Source organism: Nicotiana tomentosiformis, chromosome 1 (genome assembly GCF_000390325.3).
Source record: "Nicotiana tomentosiformis chromosome 1, ASM39032v3, whole genome shotgun sequence".
Taxonomy (NCBI): Eukaryota; Viridiplantae; Streptophyta; class Magnoliopsida; order Solanales; family Solanaceae; genus Nicotiana; species Nicotiana tomentosiformis.
This window is the reverse complement of record NC_090812.1, coordinates 128,440,702-128,461,658: the sequence shown is the minus strand read 5'-3', so window position 1 is coordinate 128,461,658 and position 20,957 is coordinate 128,440,702. Positions and strand designations below refer to the sequence as shown.

At 35.8% G+C, this 20,957-nt stretch overlaps 2 protein-coding genes across 2 annotated transcripts; one reads left to right on the top strand and one right to left on the bottom strand.

Annotated features, from left to right (window-relative positions):
• Positions 1-5,028: 5,028 nt before the first annotated feature.
• LOC104114873 (protein MAINTENANCE OF MERISTEMS-like) lies at positions 5,029-6,477 on the top strand. Its single transcript, XM_009625412.1, has one exon. It carries the CDS (start codon positions 5,029-5,031, stop codon positions 6,475-6,477), a length of 1,449 nt encoding a protein of 482 aa, XP_009623707.1.
• A 3,924-nt stretch (positions 6,478-10,401) lies between these two features.
• LOC104114872 (probable glutamate carboxypeptidase AMP1) lies at positions 10,402-20,149 on the bottom strand. Its single transcript, XM_009625411.4, has 10 exons — positions 18,977-20,149; positions 15,611-15,853; positions 14,983-15,135; positions 14,818-14,886; positions 13,903-13,990; positions 13,689-13,772; positions 13,386-13,474; positions 12,769-12,882; positions 11,891-12,025; positions 10,402-10,722 (listed from the first exon to the last, which is right to left on the bottom strand). The coding sequence occupies exons 1-10, from the start codon at positions 19,934-19,936 to the stop codon at positions 10,540-10,542; spliced, it is 2,118 nt and encodes a 705-aa protein (XP_009623706.1). The 5' UTR covers positions 19,937-20,149; the 3' UTR covers positions 10,402-10,539.
• Between the last annotated feature and the right edge of the window lie 808 nt (positions 20,150-20,957).

Sequence of the window (20,957 nt, the reverse complement as noted above, 5' to 3'; positions counted from 1 at the left end):
TACCGGATCAGATCCCAAGGAGGACCCACAAACATTTATTGATCAGGTTCATCGTACATTGCGGGTTATGCATGCTAGTGATACGGAGGCAGTAGAGTTGGCTTCTTATCGGTTACGGGATTTAGCGGTTTTCTGGTATGATAGTTGGGAGAGATCTAGGGGTCCGAACGCTCCTCTAGCCGTGTGGAAGGAATTTTCTGAGGCCTTTCTTCGTCACTACTTGCCAGTTGAGATACGACGAGCAAGAGCTGATAAGTTCTTGAACCTTCGACAGGGTAATATGAGTGTACGAGAGTATAGTATACAATTTGATTCTTTAGCAAGGTATGCTCCCCATATGGTGGCCGAAATGAGTGATAGGGTGCATCTGTTCGTGAACGGGTTGGGACCACATCTGATAAATGAGTGCACAACAGCCTCCTTGGTAGAGGGCATGGATATTTCCCGTATTCAGGCTTATGCCCAGACCCTAGAGGATCGTAAGCGCCAGCAAAGGGCAGATAGGGAGCAGGATAGGGGCCAGCATAAGAGGGCAAGATTTGCAGGGTATTCTGATGAGTTCAGAGGCAGTATCAGGCCCCAATCTTCGAGGAGTTCGGCGCCACCTGTAGCTAGTGCTCCTCCACAGTTTCAGAGGCCTCGGTATGATCGATTTACCTATTCTGGTTCAGGTCAGAGTTCGAGGGCATCAGGCTCACAATTTCATAGAGATACTAGTCAGACGAGACCCCCAACACCTCGTTGTGATCAGTGCGGCAAGGCCCACTTTGGACTGTGCCGTCGAGGTTCCGATGCGTGCTATTCTTGCGGACAGCATGGCCATATGATGCGGGATTGTCCTAACAGAGGAGGTGGTGGTATGGCTCAACCGACTGGATCTGTGTCTGGTTCTTCCTCATCAGTTCGACCTCCAGCACAAGGTTTTCAGCAGTCGACAGGTCGTGGTAGAGGTAGAGGTTCAGTGCCGAGTTCGAGTGGTGCTCAAAATCGAACCTATGCTCTAGTAGGTCGACAAGATCTCGAATCGTCTCCGGATGTTGTTACAGGTATATTGTCTGTGTTTTCTTATGATGTATATGCGCTAATTGATCCAGGATCTACCTTATCATATGTTACACCCTTTGTGGCTAATAAGTTTGGCATTGAACCTGAATTGATAAGTAAACCACTTGCGGTATCCACTCCGTTAGGAGATTCTGTGATTGCTAGAAGGGTATATAAAGGTTGCACTGTGATGATTTGTAGTCGTCAAACCTCGGCAAATTTATTTGAGTTAGAAATGGTTGATTTCGATGTGATAATGGGAATGGACTGGTTGGCCTCATGCTATGCAACTGTTGACTGTCGTACGAAGATGGTTAGGTTTCAGTTTCTGGGTGAACCCACCATTGAATGGAAGGGGAACATTGCTATGCCGAAAGGTAGGTTTATTTCCTATCTTAAGGCAAGGAAGATGAATAGGGGTCACGCCCACCTTTTCGCGAATAACCTCATTTCTGATCCTATCTAACCCGATGTGCCCTCACATCTATCTCAACATCCTCATCTCTGCTACCTTCATCTTCTGGATATGAGGGTTCTTGACTGGCCAACACTTAGCCCCATACAACATCGTTGGTCTGACTACCACTCTATAGAACTTACCCTTAAGTTTCGGTGGTACCTTCTTGTCACACAAAATACCAGAAGCGAGTCTCTATTTCATCCATCCCGCCCCAATACGATCTGTGACATATTCATCAATCTCCCCATCCCTCTAAATAATAGACCCAAGGTACTTAAAACTCTCTCTCCTAGGGATGACCTGCGAGTCCAGCCTCACCTCCCTTTCCCCTCCTTGAGTCTCGCCACTGAACTTACACTCCAAGTATTCTGTCTTGCTCCTGTTAAACTTGAAACCTTTAGATTCCATGACCTGCCTCCATACCTCTAATTGCACGATCAAACTATCTCGTGTATTGTCAATCAATACAATATCATCTGCAAATAGCATACACCACAACACCTCCCCTTAGATGTGGCGCGTCAATACATCCATCACCAGAGAAAACGAAAAAGGGCTAAGTACCGACCCCTGATGCACCCCCACTATCACCGAAAAATGGTCTGAGTCCCCACCCACCATCCTCACTCGGGTCTTTACTCCATCATACATGTCCTTAATCAACCTAACGTAGGCAACAGGTACACCTCTAGCCTCCAAACATCTCCACAAAACCTCCCTCGAAAATTTATCGTACACCTTTTCCAAGTCGACGAACATCATATGCAAGTCCTTCTTTCTCTCCCTATACTGCTCTATCAATCTCCTAACAAGGTGGATGGCTTCTGTAGTCGAACGCCCCGGCATAAACCCAAACTGGTTCTCAGAAATGGACACACTCCTCCTCACCCTTAGCTCTACCACTCTCTCCCAGACTTTTATAGTATGGCTAAGCAGCTTGATACCCCCGATAGTTATTGCAATTTTGGATATCACCCTTGTTCTTGTATACAGGAACTATCGTGCTCCACCTCCACTCTTCGGGCATCTTCTTCGTTCTAAAAATGACATTAAATAACCTAGTGAGCCACTCCAAGCATGCCTTACCCGCATTCTTCCAAAACTCTACCGAAATTTTATCCGGCCCGGTCGCTTTACCCCTGCTCATCTTACGCATAGCCCCGTCAAATTTATCAACTCTAATCCGCCTACAATACCCAAAGTCAGAACGACTCCTAGAGAGTTCCAAATCACCTAGGACTATGCTCCTGTGCCCCTCCTCGTTCAAGAGACTATGGAAGTAGGTCTGCCATTTCCGACGAATAAGCCCCTCATCCAACAAAACTCTACATTCTTCGTCCTTGATGCACTTCATTTTGATTTGGAACTCATTCAAGATACTATGGAAGTAGGTCTAGATTATGAGTGATCAAAATTGTATTTTCTTTGATTTCACAAAGTAGGAAAATTACATGGAAAAGAAGAGTGTAATTGTCAAATTAATATATAAAATTCTTTTTAATGCTAAGGTAGACGATTTTCAACAGAGAAAATTCAACATGATAGTAACGCAGAATAAAAATTGGATTTCATTCTTTATTGCAATAATCTATCAATATACATGGTATTTGATTCCCTGCTATATGCAGTTACTTTAGAAATTCAAACTAGAGTTTGAGTAATCAAATTTGTGATTTCTTTGATTTCACAAAGTAGGCAAATCAGAGGTTAAACAAGGATATAAATTATAATTGTCAAGTGAATATACAAAATTCTAAGGTAGAGAATTACAAACAGAAGACATTTCAACGTGATAACAACGCAAAATACGAACTCATTTCATTCTTCATTGCGATAATTTGCGTATACACATTGTATTTAATCCTTTACCTTCTAAACAAGTACTTTGGAAATGCAAACTAGATTATGAGTGATCAAATTTGTGATTTCTTTGATTTCAGAAAATAGAAAAATCACGTGGTTAAACAAGGGTATAATTGTCAAGTAAATATATAAAATTCCTTTTAAAAGTAGACGAAAATTCAACATGATAATAACTCGTAATGCAAATTGGATTTCATTTTCTATTGCAACAATCTATGGATATACATGGTATTTAATCCCTTATAATTGGCAGTTAATTCAGAAATTCAAACTAAAATATGAGTAATCAAATTTGTGATTTCTTTGCTTAAAAGTCGGAAAATCACATGTTAAACAAGGGTATAATTATCAAGTGAATATATAAAATTTTCTTAAAGACAGACGATTTTCAACAAAAGAAACTTCAACATCATAATGACGCAGAATACAAACTAGATTTTATTCTTCGTTGTGACAATCTGTCAATATACATTGTATTTAATCCTTTACTATAGGCAGGTACTTCAGTAATTCAAACTAGATTATGAGTGATCCAATTTGTGATTTCATTGACTGTAAATGTATAACTGATAATTATAAAACTTTTGTATTTCACTAAAACAAAGTAAATGTTTTTGTATTTAATATCATCATATCTAAACAATCACTATTGAAACACATCTAAACTATTCACCTTTTCTTTGTATGGGAAAATAAAAAGTTATAAAATAATACTTTTATGGCAATATTACTTGTTTTTATGTTTTTCACGCATACATACGTACTTCTACACAATAATTTCCATCTTTATTGTTAAAAACAGGAAATGGATATTATGCTATAAATAATTGATGAAGGATGCAGGATGATTAATAAAGTCAGCCAAATAATGACTAACTACTAGACCAGTCAATATGAATCTTTTAAGCAATAAAAGGCATGAAACAAAGGGGACTATGTAATTCATAATTTCCGTGCTTATTCTAAAACTATAATTTTACAATTATCATTTGTAGTCTCAAACCGCGAGATAAAGGAAAAATAGAGTAGCCATTTAATATGTCTTGTAAAATAATTCGGATTGTATGAAGTCAAACTTTTGTTAGATTGAATAACCAAAAGAAAGGGAAGTTGGCCTAAATTATATTTATTGGGTGAATGGATGGATTGGAGCAAGGCTATAGGGTGTCAACTAAACCAAGTTTGTATTAGAACAAAATTTATGTGCTAAATTTTGTCCAATCTATTAGCGCCAATAACTAAGCTTGATCAGTTTGCACAAATTAATTAAATATTGGGCTAACCACATTAATTAGTTCAATGATTAATGCCTATTTAAGATAGATATCAACCACAAACTGCATATTTCTCCTATTAGTTCCAGTTTTCATTAATAGTTCGAGTATGCGAAAGATAAGTGTTTCAAAACTCAAAGAGAAATAGGACTGAAAAATAAAGGTTGAACATAACAACTAATTTTGACTTACTTCCCGTTAATTTGTTCCATTTGCATTTATATAAAATCCAGACAAGGTTTATGTAATCTTATTACAGTGTTCAAACAAACATCTCAAACAGCATAAAATGGCCTTCTCCATTCTTTTTTCTTCATTCTTTCTCATACAATCAATTACCAGTTCGATCCGATCTAAGATTCATTCCCATCCTTCTCCTTGTCACAAATGGCAACATCATCTAATTCTAGGGAAAAATATATCATGAAAGAGTCGAATGAGCTGATGAGAAACTTCCCATCGAAAAGGCTTGATGTATCTTTTAGAAATTCCCATACACTTCTTCCTTCACTCACCTCTGTCCCTATCGATCAACAAAATGCTCCTAGTCCTCTTGAGTCTTTGTTCATGTTTAACCAACCCCAACGAACTCCATCCAATCATGTCTCTTTCGAATATGGATGGAGGAATCCTCAGGAGAATTGGTCCTTATGGGTGCGAAACATGCATTCAAGATTCCAGGATGTGTGGAGAAGAGCTGGTATCTATGATTCCATATGGGGTTCCGTTTACCAAGTCCATAAAAACCTAGATTTATTGTTTGTTTTCGGGGAGAAATGGTGCCCGAAAACTAATACATTCGTTTTTCCATGGGGTGAAGCAACGATCACCTTAGAGGACGTGTTCGTTTTGGGAGGTTATTCCCTACTCGGGGAATGTGTAGTAACTTCAGCTTTTCTTGTTTCAGAAGATGAAGTAAGAATAAACGATCGATTATTGGAAGCTTATAGGGAAGGAGTGAGAACTCCTTCTCGCAAAACTACTCATCCTTGGTGGTTAGAACAATTTATGGGGAAGGGCAGCGAGGTTGAACATGAAGCCTTTCTTGCTCTATGGCTTTCGCGATATGTCTTCCCGGGGTCCAATTTGAATAACATCGTAAAGGAAGTCTTTCCCTTAGCAATTCGTCTTGCTCGGGGTATACAAGTTTGCCTTGCACCTGCCGTACTCGCAAGCATCTATAGAGATCTACGTTCACTCAAAAATGCTACTATATTGGAAATGAAGGATGGAGATTCTCCGCGAGTTAAGATTCAAGCACCTTTCTTATTAGTTCAACTGTGGGTATGGGAACGATTCCCCACCTTGCAACCAAGGCCTAACGTGTTAAGGCGTGGGGAACCGAGGATATCTCGTTGGGGCTCCACCAGTAGAGGATTTAGCGTTCAGGACATCCAATTGGCTATCCGCATTGCGGCGCCCCATTTCTTGTGGCGCCCTTATGCCAAGGCTCTGGACGGGTTCGTGCCGCCTGCATTTTACAGTGAGGAAGAAGAGTTGGAATTGATTGGCCAAAATGTAAGTGGAAAAGCCTGGTTACTTGTTTTGTGCATAAGGCCAAGTGTGCTGGTCGGGCTAAAAGGGCTGCTTGAACACTATTTCCCACATCGAGTGGCAATGCAATTTGGGTATGATCAAGATATTCCAGCAACCATAGAGTTTAAAACTGAGGATCATATTGTGGCTTGGAGAGACTTTACAAGGAGAGTTGAAGACAGGAGCCTCTACATTCCATCGAAAAACTTTGTGGCTGGTGTTACTGATAGATATGATACATGGTGGAAAGTGTTTATGGAATGCACTAGGATTAAGGGTTTAGAAATATTAAGAACATAAATAGGCCTTTTGCTGTCATATGATCAGCATGCGCATTTTACCCTTTAGTTATTCTGAGTTTGAAATTTTTTCCTTTCTTTGAAATGTCATTGTCAATGGACTTGATTCTATCTATAATTTAATGAAGATCAGATGTTTGCTCTTTGCTAAATCTATCATGAACCTTTACAAGCTTTAGAATAACATTCCTTTTTTTTTTAATAAAAATTGCGGATTTTACTTTTTTGCTTGCCTTCCTCGAGTATAACGAAATGTGAATGGTAAAGAAGTTGAAAAGTTCTGTAAAGTATTAGATAAAATTTTGGTCAAGTTTATATTCCAGATTTATGGGGCTCAGCCGCTCAAGTTATGCTTGGTTAATATCAAGATGGCAACAGAAAAGGAAAAAGAAAGAACTAAATGTAAACTCACAAAATAAGCGACAACAGACAAAATATATATTTCAAATCATAAGATTTAATTTAAATTTAAACAGTTTATAGAGAGGATATAGATATCTATATCTATATTATACTAAAAGACGGTATTCAAGCTTAATATTAAGCTAAGTGGCGTACCTAAAAAAAGTCACTTGGTACTTTTAGGACAAAATACAAAAATATTTAGACAAAATCTAATAAGAATTAAGGCAAATCAGATTGATCAAATTTAATTTAAAGGTACAAATCAATTAAGATCGACTCTTATTTTCATTGTAAACAGATTCCAAAACTTTTCAAAAATAAGAATTTCTATTTTAGTAATATTTACTAACCACATGATCCTTTTTCTTCCATTTCATAATTTATTTATTTTTTTTGAAATATTATGTAGAAAAAAATGATAGTGGAACCATTGTTGTAAAAATTTGATATAAGATCTTTTTTTTTTTTTTAAATGATAACAATAATCACACTTTGAAATATGAGCAACAGAGTCAAAGTTACTATTGAAATAATTTTTATATTTATTTGCATTGTATTTGAATGAGTATGGTAAAAATAGATATTAAATTTAAACAAGTTAATGAAAAGCCCATGACAATGTAATAATATTAAGTATTGAATAATATAATAGCAAAACTAAGGAACAAATAGAGAGGAAAAAAATCAAAAAATTCATCATACAAAAGATGAAGGATAAAACTTATTTAAATTTGAGGTGAGAGAGTTTTGTTTAAGTATGATAAGAAATGATGTGCACGTGGATAAAGCCACATAACTAAAGTCTAATAGATAAAAGAAAAAATTAAAAATATTAAATAATAAAAATAAATTAGAGATAATGTGAGGATATTTATACTAAGAATTACTTTAGAAAATAAAATAAAGTACGTACACACTACTTACAAATATTATTGATAATATTACATATTAGATAACGTTATAGCAAAAGTAAGAAAAATAATTAAAATTTAAAAATAAATATATTAAAAATATGGGGAAAAGACTATTTGAACTTGAGACTAGAAAGTTCTTAAATTTATGATGAGGACGCTCAAATACGGATATGACCACAAAATTGAAGTCTTTCTAGATAAAGAAAAATAAAATTTGATACCGAATTAAAAATTTAAATATACTAAATAAATATCTCATGCAGGTAATTCTACTAATTAAAATTAAAAGCCAAATTTGTATCTTGAAACTAAAAGAGAGAACAAAAATAATTTTACGTAATACGAAAAAAAATTAAGAAAATTCAATAGATTTGAAACATTATAAAAGAACTTATGTATTAATTGTTAGACTAATTTAATGTTATATATTAAAATAAAATGTGATATTATTTTGAGTATAGGTAAAATATTTATGTAAACAACTAATTAAAATTTCTTAGTATGGAAGAGAATCTATAAAGAGGAAAATAGAGATAGCGCGAGGATACTTATATTTTAAATTTATTTTTAAAAAATAAATTAAATTATTAAATAATACTCAAAAATGTTATTGATAGATTTAAACGATGAAAGAGTTTCGAGTAAGAGGATAATACTGTAAAAATATATTAATATTCAAGAATAAAAAATACATTTAATGATGATTATTAAAAGGATAATAAGCAAGACATTAAGTTAATTTATAAATAAAAAAAATCTCATTACAGTATAACAATATTAAGTAATAAATAACGCAAAAACTATAAGCATGGAACAAAAAAGAGAAAAAAATTATGTCTAAAAATATAGAAGGATAGGACTTATTTGAATTTGAGATGAAAAATAAAGTGGTAGTAAGAATTTTGTTAAAATAATATGATTTATTGCGCTCAAACAAGACATATCACAACGTTACATGTTTAGTATTCTTTAATATCTATCTAAAACAAAATACAAGTGCCAAAATCAAGGGGTTGGGTTATTACGGATATAAAAAAGGAAAACATGTTATCTACTATGAGAATTGAAAAATGATTTCATGTCCTGCTTCTTAATTAATATCTAATTATTTATAATTTATATATATATAAAGTTTAATTTTAAGGTTATTTGCATATAATCCAAATAATCAAATCATAATTTGATATGGTTTATGTCTACGTATCACGTGAGTACTAATACTAGTTAAGATTTAAGCAAATATGATCATGCTAACTAAATATCGTAACAAGATTTGAATTTAGTTTTTTCATATTGTGTCAAATACAATTATTTTTCTTTTCTCTGGTCACATACAATTCAACCATCTCTTTTACGACACAGCTTTGTAGAAATTTGAGCATAATATATGCATTCATTTCATTTCAATATTTCTCTTATCTGAAACTTTTCAGCCTTTACCACGATCTACGTATCTATATCGAAGGGCAAAGGTAGAAGACCAACGAGTTCAGTCAAGTTCACTAGCTTTTGTTCAAATAATGAACGTCTGTTAAGAAATTTATTAAATATATATACATTAAATTTAAAGGTGACTAATTAGTACGTACTTGAAATCATTATTTTAAAATTCAAAATTCATAAAGTTAAAATTTTGGTTCTACCTCCGTCTATAACTGCATATCCTATTAGCATATCATTTTCCTTTGTCGAGTAACATATACCATCATCAACAGTCAACGCTATTACTTCAGTATCTCAAAACTTTGTTGAATTCTCCTAAGTGAACTTGACTATGAATCTAGATAGCAGACTTGCAGAGAACATTATATCTATAGACTGGCTTATAAGTACAACACCCTTCTAGTTATCAACCCTACTATCATAACTATCATTGTCATTCTTGGACAATTTTTTGTTCCCAAGAACTTGATCTTGTCATGTGAAACTTCTTTGGCAGCTCTAAGGTATATTTTCTTCTTGAGAAATGAATAAACCACACTGATGAGTTTTCACTCGAAAAAATATTTCATCTCCTGCATAAGTTGTTGGAGAGACTTCGAGTCTCCTACTGTTACTATCAGTTTATCAACATATTAAGGGAAAATGAATTTTTCGTTTTCAGTTCCATCACATAAAGAGTTTCTTCACTTTACTTCTTTTAAATACTTGTTGCAGCAGATAGGAAACTGTTCCTTCTTTATAGTCTCTAGCGAGTCTGTTTTCAGCCATAAAAAGGTACATGAAGCTTGTACACTTACCTTCATAACCAGGAACTTCTACTACACCATTCAGAAATGCCGATTTGAGATCAACATGATAAATTTCCAGCCAAAACAACTACAACAAGTAATATAATGTCACGACTGCAGGAGCAGAAGTATCTATTAAATCCACTCTATGTTGCTGGGGATATCCTTTTTGAACCCATTCAGCCTTTAGATTCTTTCAAATATCCATAATGATTAAATTTGGTTATGTGAAACCACTTAACACCAGCTATTTTATATGTTTAGGTCTTCCAACTAGTCCAAATTTAACTTGTTTGGGACTCAGGCAAATTTAGTTTCTCAGTGTCGAATAGTATCTACCAGAATAGTACTGAAAATCAAAGAGCAAATAGAGAATTGCAAAACAGAAAGAATTCTATAACTTCAATATTCTAATTGCAAACTAGAAAAAGATGAAATGACATGTACAGGTGTGAGCATGTTGTTTATGCTTTCTTTACAAGATATGAGAGTCTAAGAATTGTCACAATTCTTTCAGGTAAGTTCACCTTTAAGAGCATGAGCAGCTCTTTGAATGGCCCTTGCAGTTCTCCAAATCTCATGCTGAATTGATGCATTATGCTCTTCGCTGATCAGTCCTGAGGATCTAGAAATTGCATTGGCTATTCCTGGAAAGAAATCTAACTCACTTTCACCATCATTACGAGGGCCATAAACCTGCATTCCCAAAACTCAAAACAATTACTAAGACCTATTTCTACCTTCATCCCAATAAAGTAAACCTAGTTTGACCTACGAGTAAAACATTTTTATACATTTATTAAGTAATTCCTACTGGGCAAGATACACTAGGTGTGCCATCTTCCATGCCACTTTTGTGGTGGCTGTAAATGATCTTAATGTTAATTTTCCATTAAGATCATGAAACTGGATATTTTTCCTCTTCTGCAGGGACTAAGTTTCATTATCATTAATATATATTTAGAGCCTAATGGAAGAAAAGCACTTGTGCATTCCGCTCGATTACACATAATGTTCTCTTCTACGTGGCCATTTACTTAATTTCTCCTGGCAATGGGATATCAGCCTACAGTTGCAACATCTGGAGCATATCAATCTCACGAAGATCGTCCTAAGCAAAGTCACTCAAGGTAGCTTTCTTTAGCTACTCCCTCTGTTCCATTTTATGTGATGCGCTTTTCTTATTAGTTTTTTTTCTTCAGAAATAGTGACACCTTTCTATACCTAGAAACAATTAAAACTTAAACTTCCCATTCTGATATTAATATCATGATTTTATAACCACATAAAAGGTCTGGATTGTTTAAGACTACAAGTTCCAAAATTTTTCTTTCTTTCAACTCCATACCCTTTCAAACGGAGGGAGTATTATAGCCTGTTTGGCCAAGCTGCAAAAATTAGTTTATTTTGAAAAGTATTTTTTTCTCAAAAGTGCTTTCTTCAAAAGTACTTTTGGTGAAAAACAGTTTGTGTTTGGCTAATTAATTTGAAAAGCACTTCTGAGCAGTAATTAGTGTTTGGTCAAGCTTTTAAAAACTACTTCTAAGTGTATTTTTTTCAAAAATGCTTTTCCAGAAAGTGCTTTTGAAGAGAAGCTACTTTTTTCTGTTTCTCCAAAACTGCTTCTGCTTCTCCTCAAAAACACTTTTTTTCTTCCAAAAGCTTGGCCAAACACTTCAACTTTGAAAAATAGGAGAAGCTTGGCCAAACCGACTATTAATATACAACAGTCCAAATTATTAAGATGTATTTAGTACTCTCCATAGGGCTGCGAAGCTCTATAATTATCATGGTTTCATGGAGCAGAGCAAATGTGGACCCAATGATGAATGATGAAATCATCTTAACTATAGGAAAAGCTTACCATATGCTTGAACCATGGTTTTCCCTGAAGCCCTTCGGCATCCAAAAAGCCCCTCTCAGCAAGCATGAGTCGATCATTTAACATCCGTTGCTTCAATTCAGCGTGCTCGTCTGTGGCTTCTTCATCTTTCAGTTTCTAGGTTTAGGAATAGAAATGGAGAACCAGAGTGAATATGATATCATCAGCATAAGAGTAATAATTAAAAAATAAATAAAACAAAACAAATCTAAAAAGAATAAACAAGCAAAACATAAAATAGTGTTGCAAAGATTTTAGATGTCAATCCCACACAAATTAAAAAGCACGACCAGTAGGAAAAGGTGGCAGTCTTTGGCCCTTGTCCCTTACTTTTACTAAACTCACCCACTGAATCTTTGATTTTTGGAGAACATGTTGGAAAATCATCTCATGTTATAAACTTATGCTAACAGCAATCCAAGTAATAAAAAACAAAGGCATCATTTGTTGTTTCTCCTTTTCTTTTCTTCAGTTTCGATTATCAGGAATCTCCTTCGTGTTTCCGCTCTATGTTCTACCAAGTGTATCTGTTTATGTAAGATTTGTTACTACAGATTACCATGTATAAGGGAGATAGGGACCTGGGTTCAGAGGAAAACTTCCTATAACTACCTTGTTAAAACTTCCAGTACTTGTGAAGATTATAAATTACAAATAGAAGAAGAAAAAGTAGCATTAAAGGTAAACTTCATGTCTTCTGGGACCCCATTATTTAAGCTTTTCGTTCCACAAATTTTCTCCATTACTTCCCAATGCTCGGTATCCGATCATAACTACTTTGGAAGAAAGAAAGAAAGCTTCAATAGACTGAAATTGTCCAACAACTTTTTATATCTAAACTTCAAAGTTTTATATCTAACCTTTGCTTCTTCCAGAGTTTCTACAGCTGCAGCAGCAAGTTCTTGAATGGCAGCAGTAATAGGATGCAAAGAGATGCCTCCTTCCAATAAGTCACTCAGAATATGGGTATAGTCCTGTAAAATAGTACTTAAGGATTAACCCACAGGAAAGGGTGTTGCCAATGAAGGTCAGGGAGAAGGAGAGATCTTGTGTGATGCTCATTGAAAACAAATATCAACCTTCATTGTCTACCGAAGAGGATTTAGATTATGATCTTTAATAAAGCAAGTATCATTATTGCTGGTTTCAAAGGAATTCACCCCTTCATCCTCATAAAACTTGCATTTTTTAGAGCCAATCACATAGTATAAAGGAAATCGTGTTTTTTCTTCTATAAGAAATATATAAATGCATTCAAGTGAGTTTGGTCGAGAGCAATCACAATGGCCAAGCATACACTGAATGTCATGGACCTAATTAGCACAATATAGATATGAGAGATGCATAGAGAAGGTATTCAATTTTTGCACTTTATGGCGTGGGAATAATGCTTCTTCCAAGAAACAGTACTCATAATATTCCAGCATCTAAATGCACCAGGTCAGAGGTATTAACAATAGCTTATGCTTTAATATACCTGCAGCTGAGCAGCATATGTGAAATAATTAAAAGGTAAAATCAGATCGTCAGCCAGGCGAAGTGCAAGAAGACCCCAAACTCCTGTCACTGTGAGGGAAGGGAGAAGAAACAAAAGAAAAGAGCCATGTCATCTCCAGAGCATGACCTCAAAAGCAAAAGACAAAAAATAAAACCCTAAAGACTTGTATTAAGAAATATTTTTAAGTTATATTCGATGAGTCTAACATATATATACAAAGTCGGTAAATCTGAATAAGCTACAAAAACATTTAAAAGCAAAGTACAGAAGATAAGAAACTACCTGCCACATGCCGCTGAAAGAACGGATCTCCACAGTTCACCATCCAGTTATAGGAATCAAATGCTGTGTGATATACCGGAAAATCTGCAGCAGAATGAATCAATCATTATAGAATTTATTGGACACAATGTAACTGGGAAAGAAAGAACTGAAGTCCCACAGTTTGGATCATTTTGGGCTTGGTCTGGTTTAGCTAAGGATGGAAGCACTGTACCTTTTCCATAGTACAAATCAACAGAAGGAACACCTGCATGGTGCAAAAATGGGGCAAAATCTGAATCTACTCCACTAAGCCGCTGAATCTGCATATGCAAGACCATCATTATTGCACGCAGCTTAGAAGAGTACATAAGAGCAGATAAATGGACACAAGGATATTCATCATTTGCCTTCATCAGAAACTAAAACAGGGGGAAACAGCACTGGTAGCTACATTTAAACTGGTTACAGAGGGGATCTTATCGTTGCAAAGATAGGCCAATACATTTCAGTTGCCTATAAAATGGCTTTTCTTTTGGAGGATAAAGAACTCTTTCCAAATGCAAAGAGTTGCAATGAGGGCCACTTACTCGACCAAATTTGCAGTCACTTACCATTACAAAAATACTTCACACTCATGCATTTGACTTTGCATCCTGTTAAGTATTTAAAGAGAAGTCAATCTTACCACACTCCTTGAAGAAGGATGTTGTGATAGCAAGCAATCATCATGCCAATAAAATGCTCTCTTTCTTTCTTAAATTTTAGTTTCAAGTTGCTTTAATTGATCAAGATCTAAGATCTATTATGAATTCCAAATTTATTATGACCCAAGCTCACAAAATTGGTTCATGAAATCTAAAATCAAGAGCATTTTTGGTAATACACTACACAAGGATATAATTGCACTCTTTGCATGTGTTAGTATGTTTAATTTGTGCACATTATAGATTTGTGTGAGACGAAATTCACTGAGAACACAACAAACAATATGGAAGCCAAGTCTTGTTTTCATGCATCCATGTATAAACACAAAAGTGTTCAATGTCCATCCAAAGTCCAAACACAATATCTTAAAATCTCAGCCACGATACACCTATTATGAAATTTTGAGTAAAGAAATGAAGAAAAGAGGGCATAAGAAACTTACCCTGATATCTCTATTAGCAGCTGTCCATCTTTCATAAAGAGTCATGCCCTCTGAGTCAGGGTCATTAACCTTATGCAGCACATCAAATACAATTAGCTAAAGTATAAGATAAAAAGGCATCATGGTATAAACTATTTCCACTAAATGATAGCTTAGCAGGCTTACCTTCTTGGTGATCTCAGTAAGCAGATCGTCTAACTGAGGGGTTGTACTGGGAAAAAACCCAGGGCCTTGAACTGCACAATCCACATTTAGATAGGCCACAGATTTAGATCCAAGGTTGACAAGATTCTGCTCAACCCACTCAGTTGATCCAATCTGAATCCATGAAAAGAGAACAAGATGAGTTCAAAACAAAAGTAAAGATCATGAGAATAAACCCTGGTAGCTTTGAGGAAGCAGTCTAACATTTCAGTAGCCAGTTCAGGTTTCAAGAATATGTGTATGAACTGTGCTACACTTCTATCTGTTAAATAGCCCATGCCATAAAAACATGCGTAAAGGCTTATAGACTAGCCACTCAAACCACTTCCTTATTTTATGGCCAATCCCACAGTTTAATCATCCAGCCAGACTTGGAGGTTGTGTCCACTTAAAATTCTTGTTCATTGGCAGAAGATGAAGCGACTAAAGAGAATCATAAGCCTATTCTATTATTAGCATACATAGTTCGAAAAAGAGGGTTAAACAAGTTGGCCAGAATAATCTCCCAGTCAATTCTAGATGTTGCACCTGGTCCTACCATCTATCAGCAGAACATACAGGTGACTTCTGGAGAAAGAACATTACCTACCATCCCAAACTCTTCTGCATCCCAACTGCAAAGAATGATTGTTCTTCGAGGGTTCCAACCCAAACGCATGAGAAGAGCATATCGACGAGCAATGTCAAGCAGGGCAGCAGTTCCACTATTGGGGTCAACTGCTCCGTAAGTCCATGCATCTCTATGGTTCCCGAGAAGTACAAAACGATCCGGCTCTTCTGATCCCCTTATGACAGCAAAAACATTATGAATTGTTGCCATCTTTCTCTCCCCCTGGAATCAGAAATAATGCAGAAACGTTTTAATAATTTTCTGCGCTGACCTGCTTTTGAGCTATCCATATGTTCATCATTTTGTTAGGAAACTTTAGTAGTTAAACACTTCTACAAAGAGAAATAGCAAAATACTTTATAATAACTTTTTGAATACTCAATCCATGTTATTGTTTTCAGGGAGTAATCCGATGCAGGTTCTCTTTCTTTTTCTTGGGGGGGGGGGGGGGGCGACTTCGTCATGTACATGTATTAGAAAGACATTAAGAAATGAGAAAATGGAAGAACAAAATAACAAGAACATCAATATGAGAGATGATGTGGGACTGGATAATTTATTTGTCAAAAAATACACAAAGCAAACAAAGTTGACAAGACTCAATTTAAGCTAATGGTTGCATGAATTCAAACACTGTGCAATTAGGTTATAGATATGTAGATAGAATTAGAAGGTGAGAACTGCAGAAAATCTATTGCTTTGATGAAGCTCATGAACGGCATATCTCTTCAAAGATGGGGATTAAACGAATGAGTCCATAGAGACTTTCAATACAGTAAAGTTCCTTTCAATGACATGACTTTCCTAAGATGTATTTCAGTCATGCATGTCTATCTTAAGGAAGCATAAAGAATGCCTTTCAAAATGCCGATCCAAGTAACCATTGTGTGATAATGGAGAAATAACTAGCAGGAGTAATTTATATGTTACCATCTCAAGAAAAAACTAGCAGGAGTTATTATTGCTTTCTATCAACCAAAGCATATATTTAACCATTTAAGCACTTCATAACACTACAGAAATGTTAGCAATCTTTGAGATATCACATAATTCTGAACTTGGCAATAGCTATGATGACTAATGCATATTGACAATAAAAGCAGCAGCAGTGACACAATAGTTAGTGGCAGCTGTAACAAGTAACTCATTCCTAGCAGAATCTGACAATAAATCACCCACTTCTTTAGGTAAGAAAATAGATAAGCCCTTTATCATAATTAGAGACCAAATTTGAACGAAAGCATCTACTAAAGCAAGAACTGAGTTCCATACTATTTCAATGAGGTCGATCCAAAAGGAAAGCTGAAATCCTTGAGAAATTTGGACTTCTAAAGTATAAATTGGGTCCTAATATACCTAGTTAGTCATATGACATAGAAAAAGCAACTTTACTGCTTCATGAAAAAAGTGATCAGCTCTGGAGTAGATCCAAAAATGTTGACAGAGCTTATGTGGAAAGAGTGAAAAGAGTAAGTTTATTTCCATAAAGTGTAGTTTTCTCATCTAGAGGACCATGCTCCCCAAAGGATACTCCTCTCTCATTAAAAGCAACACTTGCCACTGGGTAAAAGAGTTAGAGTTAGCTTAAAATTTGGAAAATTTAGTGGTTCGCGGTGAAAAACATATGTAATAGTATTTGATTACAGAAAATAAGACATAGTTCTGCTCAGTCTTCCTTTCACCTTTTTGGGAAGACACAGTAAAAGCTAAGCATTGATGGAGCACCTTCATAGCATCTAAGTTTTTACTGTTAAGTATCTCGCTTGTACTGAATACATTCTTAATCAAATCTTTGATTTTGGGCTATCAAAACTCTGGAATCTAAAATTAATTCAACCTATAAAGCTGAGTGCTATATTGTGTACTTAAGCTGTCCCATCATATCACATTTACTTTATCATTGCTTCATGAACAACCGGCCTGGAATCAGCCATAGCTATACCCCGAGCTTATGTTAACCCTTTATAAATGAAAGAGATGTTGTGTGAATCACTCACATCTCATGTGACACGTGGAACTAGAGAAGAATTCAAAATCACTTAAGTTCTCCTAATTTGGCCATCATGTTATACTAACATCATCAAGCCAACTAAAAATATCAGAAACCTAAAATACTTTGCATGTAGTTTTAAACAAACTTAAAGAATCCAGAGTCTAGAAATTTATGTCCTGTTTTCAAAAGTCAATCTCAGATCATCTTGACAAGCCAGCTAATGTTTGACAACAATGCAGCAGATAAATAACTAGACAAAAGACAACGTTACAAGAAAACCAAATAAGGGAAGCAAGAGCAGATCGGCTAATGATCTTTTCAATTGCCTTGATGTATTCCCCGTGTTGAACGAGAATGACATAGGTACCCCAACCCTCAAATACATCCATCATAAGAAAATCTTGCTAAAATTTTATCTTTTAAATACTTACTGCTGCATGCCCAATAGCATTTATCAGAACCTCAATCAAGCACAAACTCTCATAGCTAAAGCTAAGTATCGTTAGGCCAACTTATCTACGCAAAGTTTCAGGTTCATCTTTCCGTTACAAGACAACCAAACTCCTCCAACATCCCTCGTTCCCCACCAGCAACCTCCCGACGGATAAACATAACTTCTTTAAGGTGAGATTGAACACTATCCTACTCAAACTGTCCTACCACCCTACAACCAAGCATAGCGTAAGCCAATACCACCCACCCCCCACTTTCAAGATTTTTCTTATTGTAAAATATCAGTTCATTTATTCACCAACATGATACTCCCAAAAGAAAACATATGCACAATTTGGAAATATAATCTTCCATCTCTCATCAAAGCCCACTCAGCAAGCCAAACAAAAAAGGCAATTGTTTAACCAAAAGTAGACATGACAACAAAGAAGTAATCTTCAACCATCATCTATCAAGAAGTACACCAAAAGTAATAAACTTGTAAATTTTGGGAAACTCAGACACTTACAAAATAGAACTCCCTTCATTTCATTTTACTACAAAATAGAAAAGTACCTTTTTGGAACTAAAATAACCCATCACTTCTAGAAACTTTCAAAATTTTAGCCAAATAATAGTAGTCATAATCAACGCCAGGAGTGGATGTAGGCTTTAAGGTATGGATACGGCAGAACCAAGTAGTTGTGGGCTTGTGGCTCAAACCCTCAATATATATGTTAAGAAATATACTAAATATGTACAAAAAATAAATTCACTCAATAACTACCATATGAGGTCACTGTCATAGAATCCAGAACCCATAAAAGTAAGGAAAGTTTAAATTCTGGATGAGACATTCAACACAAAAAGATGAGAAAAGAAGGAGCATGACAAGAGGGTTGTCAACCACCTCAACTAACCTCGTACGTAAAGTTGACCATAAACGGGCCGGGCCCAACTCTTACACTTGAACTACATTTCATACTCTTCCTCCATTCATAAGGCATGTCAGCTCCCTCAAGTGACTTCAATATACTCTCAGCTGACACCATTGATATAGGCAATGAAGGTATACTCGGAAACCTTTTCATCACCCGTGGATCATCGAATCTCAACTTCTCACCCCCACCCCCAGCCCCCCATCCAGGACTTAGTGGGTCCCCTAACCCACTCATCACTGTCCCTCTCTCAACCCCACCTGCAAACTCACTTTCACTATCAGTAAACATCAGCACTGCCGTCACCCCACGCGCCGCCGCCTTCCCCACTACCTCATTCCTCGACAACCCACCACCCCTCCTCACTAACCCAACACATCCCTCAATCTTCACCCCCTGCGCACCGAGCGCAACATAGTCCTTTTCCCTTCCGTAATTCAAGAAAACCGGCTTGCCGTACGCCGATCCAGATGGCGAATACGCGTGATACGGTTTTATAACGCCGTTTTGAGACGAACCCGGTTCGGACAACGTTAAAGAAAGAACCGAACCGTTGGGAAAATGGAGAGTAACTGAAGAGAACAAAGGGTAGGAAAGGAGAACGGAATAGTTAGTGACGTGGGTTTGAAGGTTTAAGGATTCGAAATGGGATTTGACATAAAGTGCTGTGTGAAGGGAGAGGGTGGTGCCAGCGAGGTGGGGGTGGAGGGTGAGGCGGCGGAGGTAGGTGGCGAGTGTGTAGTTTGTGGCGGAAGAGAGGAAAGTGTTGAGGAAGAAAAGGGTGTTTTTGGAACTTTTATTTGGGGAGTTTTGGTGATGGGAGTAGTAATGGTGGAGGGTGGTGAAGAAAGCAAGAATAAAAAGAATGAAGAGGAAACTAAAGGTCTGTTTTGAGATAAATAATGGCATTTTGGAAGCATACGGAGAGCATGATTGAGGCATTTTTTCTCTTTTCAGGAAAAAATGGCAATGGTGGAGAGAGTAGAGAGTGTGAGTTCTTGGAACTGGTGTTTATATATACAGTGGGAAGTTGTTCAGTTACAGTAATATTTGGAAATTCAGATAATAGATTTGTCTTTTGGGTTTATGGGGGGTGACTGTCGAGGGTTTTTGGCATGCGAGGGTGAGGTGCGTGGAGACAAATGTTTGATGTGACGGATGAGAATCTGTTCATGTATTAAGGGAGATTTATTGCGTTGCTTCACAATAGTTTCTCCGACCCTACTAGCAAAAAAGGAAAAATACTCCGACCCTCAGTTCTCGCGGCCTCGAATACAAAATCTTTTTTCTTTCTTTTGCACATATTTGGTAGAACGATGAGAGTATTCTTTGACACACTACCAATTTGTCAAGAAGAACAACATTTAAAAATTTAGTGCACGTTAAAAAGAATATTGACATAAAATTGAGTATAAGATTTTAAGTTCAAATTAAGGGGTTTCAAGAAAAATAAAAAAAACAAAGAACCAAATCAAAAGGATATATATATATATATATATATATATATATATATATATATATATACATATATATAATTTTAAAAAAAGCATACTCTTTTATTGGTTTGGTTTTGTTTGATTTTCAACTTAAAGCATATGACAAAAATATAAAAATTGACGAAATCGAAACAAAAAAGACAGACTTTATTTGTTTGTTTTGTATATTTAATAAAATCAACATAATTAGTTTGATGAGTTTGTTTCCTTGTATTAAGTTAATTCCAGTTAGTATAACTCCAGTTAGTATCTTAGTTAAGTTGTAATCGGGGTGCGCAATTAGGTGGTTATATTGTACATTAGTACTAGTTGGTTATTCTTGTAATCGAATAGCTAAATGATTAAGCTAAAATTATATTATTTCTTAATGGCTCAGATTTTCCTCCCTTCTCAGCACTGTGATCACCACATTTTTCTGATTTTAGCTCTAATTTACAAACTTAACATGGGATCAAAGACTATGATCA